Below are 9,909 nucleotides of genomic sequence, written 5' to 3'. Positions count from 1 at the left end.
TTGAGTTCATCTCTACAACAAGTTAAAACATATCATTTCAACATGAACACTTCGATACTGATCACAGATCAATACATGGATCAATGGACCATGTTAACAGAACAGGAACATTAAACAGGAGAATAAATGAAGAATAAATAAATATCCAGTCAAAATATGAGATCAGCATAAATTCTTTCTGATATCTGATTCTGAAATGTTCCAGGAATAACAATCTGTAGAAATACGCAGGACACGCTCGCCACGCTGAGCTAGTTCTGGTTAGCTATTACATTATATTTCATTTAGCACCTTCATTTTTTCTTCTATACACCGTAGACTCAGCAACGAGAGCAGCTCAGGGTTCAGTGTCTCGCTCAAGGACACAGACATGGACGAGCAGAGCCCGATTCAAAGCACCGATCCTTTGATTGAAAGACCAACATGCTAATCACTGAGCCACAGCTGCCATATACTGGGGAACTTGTTACGATTAGCAAGTTGAGGCTAGCTATTTATGGCAAACAAGTTATGGTTAGCTTATGTTGAAGTAGTTATGATTAGATATTTGTGGTTAACTAGCTATGGTTCGCTATTTGTGTTTAGCAGAGCAACTTTAGCCTTGTTCAAATATTTATTGGATTAAAATGTATTCCCATCATGTCGCTTGGATTAATCAAAGTAACCTGCTCGTCTGTCAACAGCAAGGAGCAGCTAACGGCTAATGGCGGTTACATTCAAATCCAATACGGTGCGTTCAAACTCTACTTACCTAAGGTAAATTCTAACGTAATGATGCAAAAAAAGATTTTAATATTCAAATGTAATCTTGTAAAATTACAAAAAGAAATGGTGAGAAACTGGAATGAATAAAAGGAGACATTGATATAAAATAGATATTAGAGATAAATTATGAGGTGTGAAACTTCAACAGATTAATATACAGAAGTATAACTATTTTATTATAAATACAATCATTTATTTCTGAATCCTTTGAATTCTTTTTATGCAAATCACAATTGAAGGTGATAAAGTAAAAGGAACAGTCTCTGTTGATTATATTAATTATTTTAAAAGACGAGGTTTGAACAACAAGCTGTTCAGGTCCAGAATTCCCTCATCCCACAACGCAAAACTTTGCTGGCAACAGGAACCTGTGGTTCAGGTCCGATAGTCATGGTTTGAGGATCCAACCTCTGAGTCCAGGTCGGCATAAACCTCCGCAGAAACATAATTGTCGGAACGTCTGCACGGGTACCAAGAGTTCTGCTGTCAGATCCGGTTCCACGTCTGAACCGGTCCCTGATGGGTTCCGACAAAGTCTTGGGTTCTGGTCCAGAAACAGAACTTGTGACTGTCAATGACTTTAGTCAGCAGCCATTGAGGTACTGGACCGACCTTGTGAGCTGGTCTTAGGTCTGTGCCACATCACATGTTGTGTTCAATCCACCCATCCATCACGCGTTCAAAGATTCAACTTTTTGTTCTTCTTTGGCTGAATGTGATTCTGCGTCGCCCCCGTCGGTCCCACCATCACCGCCGGCCACATGCAGTTTCATGTGTCTCTTTAAATGTCCTGTAACAGTGAAACATTTCCCACAGACAGAGCAGCTAAACGGTTTTTCTCCGGTGTGGACCCTCATGTGGATCTTCAGACTCCCTTTCTGGGCACAACTTTTGCCACACACGTTGCAGCTAAAGGGTTTCTCTCCCGTGTGTACTCTCATGTGTTTTGTCAAGTCGCCTTTTTCAGCGCAACACTTCCCACAGAAGGGACAGCTGAAGGGTTTCTCTCCCGTGTGGACCCTCATGTGCTTCTTCAGGTCCGTTTTCTGCGCACACCCTTTGCCACAGATGGAGCAGCTGAAGGGTTTCTCCCCCGTGTGGTACTTCATGTGTCTGTTGAGGTGTTCCTTCACGTGAAAACTTTTACTGCACACCGAGCAGGTGAAGGGTTTTTCTCCTGTGTGGATCCTCATGTGCCTGGTCATGTTCCCTCGCCCGCTGAAGTTCTTCCCACAGAACAAGCAGCTGTATGGCTGCTCGCCTGTGTGACACCTCATGTGAGCTGTCAGCGAGCCACTGTCTTTGAAGGTTTTATTACAGCCGGTACACGGGAACGGCCTCTCGCCCGTGTGGTCTCTGACGTGTCGGTTCAAATTGCCCTTCAGGCTGAAACTTTTCCCACAATAAGAGCATGGAAATGGTCTCTCTTTCGCTGAAGAGCCGCTATTGCTCTCAGAGACGTCGCTGTGTTTCTGAGCCTCAACCCCCAACCGGGCTTCGTTGGTTTGTGACCAATCGGAGTCATCGGTCTCAGAAGAGTCCGGAAAATCGTCTTCATTAAGTGGTTGTAAATGTGGATCTGAGTTCCTGTCTGAATCTGGTCCTCCACAATCCTCTCCATCAGCTTCTGTTTCCATCTGTTCAGTTAGTCTTTCATGAAGCTGTGAGGACTGAGCTTCCTCTTCATCATCTTCACTCTTGAACTTGATACCAGCTTCCTCCAGCCCTTGAAGCTGCTCTTCCTCCTGACTGGTCCAGGGTTCCTCCTGTTCCTCTTTAATGTGTGGGGGCTCTGGGTCCTCCTGGTTCTCTTTAATGTGTGGGGGCTCTGGGTCCTCCTGGTCCAGATTGAAACTCCAGTCCTGCTGCTCTTCATTCTCCAACAGTCGCTGTACATCTGCGGGAAACAGGAAATACACATAAGTGTTCATGTTTTACAAGCGGCTGCTTCTGGTTTTAGAAGCCACAGAATGACAATGAGGCCTAAACTACAGAATCATAGTGAAAGCTAAAGCTAATACTTAAGTTATAGCTTAGTAGAATTAGCGGCTGTAAATTAATGGTCTAGTATTAGTGTGGTCATATTCCTCCTTTACTTGGTGGTCGAGTCCCAAAAGGCAAACAGATCTCAGGGGAGAGCCCAGACAAAGACCTGTTTAAAGAACCTTGATGTATAGCGGCCCCGGACCAGGAGAACCGGGGCACCCTCTCGGAGCCAGGTCGGGCTCAGCCCAAAGAAACAACAGGGAGCAGCCAGCCTTTGGACTCATCACCCACAAGGACAAGCATCGGGGTCAGGTGCTATGTACATCGGGCGGCAACATAGTTGGGCTCACCTCCATAAACAGCACTGGTTCTGGAACCAAGCTCCTGGAGAAGGGGTGGACTTTTCTGGAGTTGCCCAGGGTGACAAGCGCCGGGCGGGAGTGGTGGTGGTCGTTAGTGTTAGCCTTTTCAATGTCGCATTCGGGTCTAGAACAGTGCCCATGGACTGGCAGACCAGGGTGATGGTTCCCAATTTAATAAATGGGAACCGGAGAGTGTGAACTATCGGGGTATCACACTGCTCAGCCTCCTGGGGAAAGCTTATGCCAGGGTGCTGGAAAGGAGGCGCCGACTGCTTGTCGAACCTCAGATTCAATAGAAAAAGTGGACCAGCTCTTTACCTTCGCAAGACTACTGAAAGGGTCCTGGGAGATTGTACAACCAGTCTACATAGAGAAGGCTTTCGACCGGGTCCCTCTGGGGTTCTAATAGGAGAATGGGATGCCCGACCCATTACAACGGGCCAGTCGGTCTCCGGGGCAGACTCAGCCTTAGAGATAGAGTAAGTAGATGAGTTTCCTCTGTAGGGCTCAGCCTTAGAGATAGAGTAAGGAAATGCCTCCTGGACGCCTCCCAGTAGAGGTTTTTCCAGGCACGTTCAACAGGTAGGAGTTGGATGTGGAGGCCCAGAGGAAGACCAGGACACGCTGGAGGGATTACATCTCTCAGCTGGAATGGGAATGCCTCGGATCACCAAAATGAGCTGGAAAGTGTTGCTGGTGAGAGGGAAGCCTGGCTCGGCCTGCCGGACCTACTGCCACTGAGACCCGATTCAAGATAAGCCAATGAGAATAGCATTACTTTTGGAGTATTAGCTTTGCAGAATAAGTTTGGTAGCATTAGTTTAGTAGTATTACTGGCGTGCTATTAGTTTGTCAAATTGTGTAGCAATTTCATGTCATTTTGAGTAAATTTCACAACATTGAATGTTAAACTGATGTCCAATCTGTTCAGTCTGATCGGAAGCTCACAGCATAAACAGTACACTGCTGTAACTTTAAAGACGCCTTTAACATCTGGCCAGTCATCGTCTCACCACATCGCCTCTAACTTTAAAGACGTCTCTGTTCTCAATTTGTCAGAAAGGGCTTGAATACATACTTCTACATCGTGTTAGAGAAAAGTATAAATTTATAATAAATACTAGTATATTATACTAGTATGATCACACACAGACAAACAATGGGGTTTAAAATGTAGCAACCGGGGGTTTGTGTGTACTAATACAAACTAATACTCTCTCTGCTGCTATCTGCTGGTTACGGGGAAAGAGTGACGACCAGTGAAGGAGGATGTGTTTAACCCGCCCGAATTGAGTGGCGCGGCGCCGCAGATATTGACGTTTTATAAATATTACTATCTTCGCAATAATAGGTCACAGAGATATGGTTTCAAATCTTGCGGAATCATTAGATGTTACACTTCCTTGTCCTATTCTTGCGTCATCGTAGGTGATTCACACAGTGAGATATGAGCCTTGTACACACAGCTGTGTCATATTATACACACACAGCTTCACTGTGTGTGTGAGAAAGAGAGAAGCAGGCAGTTTAGCCTGAGCCTCAGCCGAAGCTATACTGGAGAGCACAGCACAGCTTCACAGCCTGAAGGATACGATACCTGCGATAAAGAGGACAACGCCAATAAAAGAGATCCATTGAAAAATGGGTAAGTGTATCTACAGAACTTTGCAATAGCATATTTACGTAGTAACGGGAACTGTAAGCCAGCTAGAGCTGCTGCTAAGACGGAGCTAGTGATAGCAAGCTAACGCGTAGACGGCTTCAGGATGTCTATGTGACTGAACAGTGCATAATAAAATATTGTCACGATCCCCGTTAACTTTCTTGAAGTGAACTTAGTACGTCTAGTAGTGTTAAATCTCTGTTATGGGTTTGAAACATTGAAACTATCGTGGTTAGCTTCTGCTAACCAGAGCTAGCAGAAGCATTTTTAGCTTGTGCCCTGACCATAGCTGGCTCTCCGTTATCTTAGCACCGTTAGCATGTCGCATTTGTTACGTGTTGGTGTGTAATCGTTACTCTCTTCAGTGATCTTACACTAACTATTAGTGATGTATTTTACAAAGAGGATTCTCAGCTGCCAGGGTCCAGAGGACAACATACAGCATCGCTGCAGCAGCTCTAGTCCGTCTCTGTAGATCACCAGCAGGCCGCACGCAGGCCGCAAAGCCAGCCACGGCTCATCCCGGACATACAACAATAAAATTGGTTTCAGACTTATTCAGATTTATTTACACGTGTCTTCCATTTTATTCATATATTCCACTACTTTTGTGAACCTTAGACCTTTTGGTAAAACAATGTCTAGCACCAAAACAGTTGAACCACATGAGTAAAGGTATGTTTTCACAAGAGATATGAAGAAGTTCCCAAATAGTGTGTGTGTATATATATATATATATATATATATATATATATATATATATATATATATATATATATATATATATATAATTTCAGCTTTAGGGCCATAATATAACGTTACACTTGTGCCTTAAGACAATGATGCCTCATTATATAGAGAGCTGAGACTGTTCTGCAATTTCAGATGTAAAACACATTTGAGAAATTATATAAAATCTAGAAAATGACCTGAGATCTCAGAGAGTTAAAGAAGATTAGCTCCACAGGAGACCACTGCCAACCTCACGGAGAACCTCAACATGTTTAGAGAGTACTGACCATCTTACAGACTACCTCAACTGCCCGCCACTGCTGTATACATAGTATTTAGTACATTGTATATACTGTAGTATACATATTGCTCACTGTTTACACATTGTTCACTATCTACTTGCTATGTTAAGCCTCTGCACAACCCCCCCTCCTCCTCTGGCTTCTTTTCACTCAACTTCAAATAATGTTTGTTATTTTTTTGATAATCCTGTTTAAGAGTGTGTGTCTGTAGATATTATATTGTGTAATGTTTTGAGAGATTTGGACCCTGAATTTTCCTTCGGGGATCAATAAAGTAATTATCTATCTAGTATCTAGGACATTGTAAACAGTATGCATAGTTTTTAGTATATTGTATACTCGTATACATAGTATCTAGTACATTGTATACTAGTATACATAGTACATGTATACAGATTAAAAGTCAAATGTATTGAGAAAATAAAAACTATAGCTCCCATGATGCGTTGCGGGCTGCTTCGTACGGGGCCCTTGTTAGCAGCGGCTGCTAGCTTAGCGCTCCTAACCCTCTGGGACGTACCGGCTCGCTGCAGCGTGACGCGGGGCTTCAGCACGGCCTCGAGCAGCCTCCTCTGGCGGCACAGCTCCCGCTCGGCCCGCTCCGCTCGGTGCTCGTACTCCGCCACGGTTTCCTCCAACAAACCAACAATCTCGTCCGCAGCCGCCGCGAGCCGCTCGGTGAGCAGCGCTCTGAGCGCCGGGCCCTCCGCCGCTTCTTCTCCTGTTTGCACCCGCAGCAGAACGTCTTCGGCGGCGGCGCCGAGCCGCTCGCGTACCGACACCCGCAGCAGCCGCACGGCGCACATCGCGCTCTTCTGGTGCGGGGATGAGAGCGGCGGGGCCGCGCACGCGCACATTGTGCTCCTCTAGTGCGGACAAAGAGAGCAGCGGGGCCGCGCACACGCACACGGAGGTCCGCCGAGGCGACAGTACCCTTTGGAGCGGCGGAAGCGAACAGCGACCTCAGCTGGAGCGGAGGGCGAACAATAAAGCTGCGTTCACACCAAACGCGTTGCAAATGTTACTCGCACCTGAAAGGGGGCGTGGCTTATCTATGTGAAAACAGTTACCGTTTCCACCATTTATATACCCACTAGTTCTGCTTTACACTTGTTGTGTAAATTCTACATCGTGAACATCAACCTCCATGGTGCCTGGGTTCATAATATTATCCATAGTCCCACAACAGCATCTGAATGACGGCTGCTATCAGCTCTGCTTCAGGGGACTGGTGACCGAGCTTCTCAGCACTGATTGGCTGAAGTCTCACATCAAAAGGCGCTGTCCACACTGCCCGGACAAAAATTTGCTTTTTTGCAACCATTCGTGTCTGTGCATTGACTTTGTGCTCTGTAATACAAATTATCATTATTAAAATATAAATATAACACTCTGTGGGCCATATACGTAAAATGTAATGTTTAACATGAATATAAGCTGTGTATTTAAACATTAACAACATTATTCAGTGTCGATTTCCTGGAGAAAGAAACTAAACATGAAAGTCTTTACATGAACAGACAGAAGAAAACTTTATTTAAAAACTATCTATTGTATTATTATATTGATGTTTCTCTGCGTAATAAATCAGAATAAAAACAGATTCAGACTGCTTCAGTTTCATATGATGTTGACTTACTTTGATTATTGAACAGTAAATATTGGTTGAAGATGTTTAAACTGATTTAAATCCATTTTAATCTGCACACATTCTGATGCTCAGCTTCAGTCTCTTTGATTCCTTCCCATTTAAATATCTTCCGTTAGAAAAGAGATAAAAGCTCCAGAGACATTCACATATATAGAGTAGTCCACTATATATATATATATATATATATATATATATATATATATATATATATATTAATTTAGCTGGACAGAGGTCACAGCTGGATGAAGTTGGAGTGAACTCCTTCCTGGCGGTTCATGTTCGGCGTCATCTCGGAGTCCCTCCCGGGTCGTTCTCCGGGCGGTTCTCCGGGACGTTCTCCGGCGTGGACCTTCATGTGGGCGTCGACCGAGCGTTTCTCCTGGTAGCTCTTCCCGCAGATGCTGCAGCTGTAGGGTTTCTCCCCCGTGTGCGTCAGCATGTGCCTCTTCAGGTCGATCTTCTGGACAAAGCCTTTGCTGCAGAGCGGGCAGCCGAACGGTTTCTCCTTCTTGTGGAACCGCTCGTGTGTCTCCAGTGAGATCTTCTGGCGGAACCGCTTCCCACAGAGGCTGCAGATGAACGGCTTCTCCCCAGTGTGGATCCTCATGTGGGAGTCCAGGTTGCCGATCTGCCGGAAGTTCTTCCCGCAGACCCTGCAGGTGTAGGGTTTCTCCCCGGTGTGGATCCTCTTGTGCACGTCCAGATGCTGGCTCATGGTGAAGGTCTTGTTGCAGGTGTCGCAGGAGTAGATGCGGGGCTTCCCTCCCGTGTGGCTTGTGATGTGTCTCTTCAGAACAGTGTTTTCAACGAAGGTTTTCCCACAGAACTCACATATGTACGGCCTCTCGCCGGCGTGCAGCTTCCTGTGTCGCTCCAGTGATCCCTTCCTGGGGAAGTCTTTGCCGCAGTCTTTGCAGCTGAAGGGTTTCTGGCCGGTGTGCGTCCTCATGTGGATCTCCATGTCCCTGAAGCTAATGCCGCAGATGTCACACATCCTGCTGGTCTCTCTGTGGCTCTGGATGTGAAGCCGCAGACTCTCCGAGGACTCCGCCGGCTCTCCACAGACGCCGCAGCGGCATTCAGGATCGTTTGAATGAGCCTCTGCGTGCCGCACAAAGTTGCCTTTATTGTGGAATGCGTTCCCGCAGACCTTGCAGAGGTGAGAAGGCGTCAGACTCGGTTTCCTGCGCCCACCTCCGGCGGCGGGCTCGTGGCCGCGGACGTGTTGCCTCAGCTCGGCGTTCTTGCTGAAGCTCTTCCCGCAGACTTTGCAGCTGAACGGCCTCTGCGCGTCATGGACCTTCATGTGCCGCTCCAGGGAGCCGGCATGGCTAAACTCCTTGTGGCACAAGGTGCACCTGAACGGCTTCTCCGCCGCGTGGATCCTTGTGTGCGTCACCATGTTTCCCTTCTGGTTGAAGCCTTTCCCGCAGACTTTGCAGCTGAAAGGTTTCTCCCCGGTGTGCAGCCTCAGGTGGGTCTCCTGTGCGCGGATGGAGGGGAACCTCTTGCCGCAGAAGGGGCACGTCCGGCTGCGGTCGCGGTGCGTCTGGAGGTGCCGCCTTAGGCCGTCGCTGGACTCCAAGCGCTCGCCGCACAGACCGCAAACACACTCCACCTCCTTCAAGTGTTTCTCCAGGTGTTTCATCAGGAAGCCCTTCCTGCTGAACGACTTCCCGCAGACTCGGCAGGAGTGGGGCGGCGCCTCTTCGTCGCTCTCACCGCCGTCGTCCTTGACGGCCGGATCGTCTGGAGGGTCTGCTAGGTGGTCCGGTTCAGAGACGCGGTCTGCCATGGAGGAAGTGCCGGGCAGAGGGTCCTTCAACGGATCCAGCTCGTCCCGCTTCGGAAGTCCATCAGAGAGACAAAACTCTAAAAGAAACACAAAAAATCAAAACCTTCTTCAGTCATTTTAATGGTCCTCAACCATCTGTAGTCCTGTGGTAGCTCTACTGGTGTTACTGGTAGCTCTACTGTTGTTACTGGTAACTCTACTGGTGTTACTGGTAGCTCTACTAGTGTTACTGGTAACTCTACTGGTGTTACTGGTAGCTTCACTGGTGTTACTGGTAGCTCTACTGGTGTCACTGGTAGATCTACTGGTGTAACTGGTAGCTCTACTGGTAGCTCTACTGATGTTACTGGTAGCTCTACTGGTGTCACTGGTAGATCTACTGGTGTAACTGGTAGCTCTACTGGTAGCTCTACTGATGTCACTGGTAGATCTACTGGTGTAACTGGTAGCTCTACTGGTAGCTCTACTGATGTTACTGGTAGCTCTACTGGTGTCACTGGTAGATCTACTGGTGTAACTGGTAGCTCTACTGGTAGCTCTACTGATGTCACTGGTAGATCTACTGGTGTAACTGGTAGCTCTACTGGTAGCTCTACTGATGTCACTGGTAGATCTACTGGTGTAACTGGTAGCTCTACTGGTAGCTCTACTGA

General features: G+C 46.9%; 1 protein-coding gene across 1 annotated transcript in view; it reads right to left on the bottom strand.

Annotated features, from left to right (window-relative positions):
- Positions 1–9,909, bottom strand: part of LOC137779358 (zinc finger protein 585A-like) — a 10,971-nt gene continuing 1,062 nt past the window's right edge. The window contains exons 2-3 of the mRNA XM_068567023.1: positions 7,795–9,333; positions 1–2,191 (exon numbers count right to left, since the gene is read on the bottom strand). Coding sequence (XP_068423124.1) covers positions 1,437–2,191; positions 7,795–9,333 — 2,294 coding nt within the window. The 3' untranslated portion in view covers positions 1–1,436. The remainder of the gene's footprint in view (positions 2,192–7,794; positions 9,334–9,909) is intronic.

This window comes from Clinocottus analis, unplaced genomic scaffold (assembly GCF_023055335.1).
Source record: "Clinocottus analis isolate CAN_PGR_092001 unplaced genomic scaffold, fCliAna1.0.p SCAF_74, whole genome shotgun sequence".
NCBI classification, from domain to species: domain Eukaryota; kingdom Metazoa; phylum Chordata; class Actinopteri; order Perciformes; family Cottidae; genus Clinocottus; species Clinocottus analis.
The sequence above is the reverse complement of the archived record's forward strand: the minus strand, read 5'-3'. Positions and strand labels throughout refer to the sequence as shown.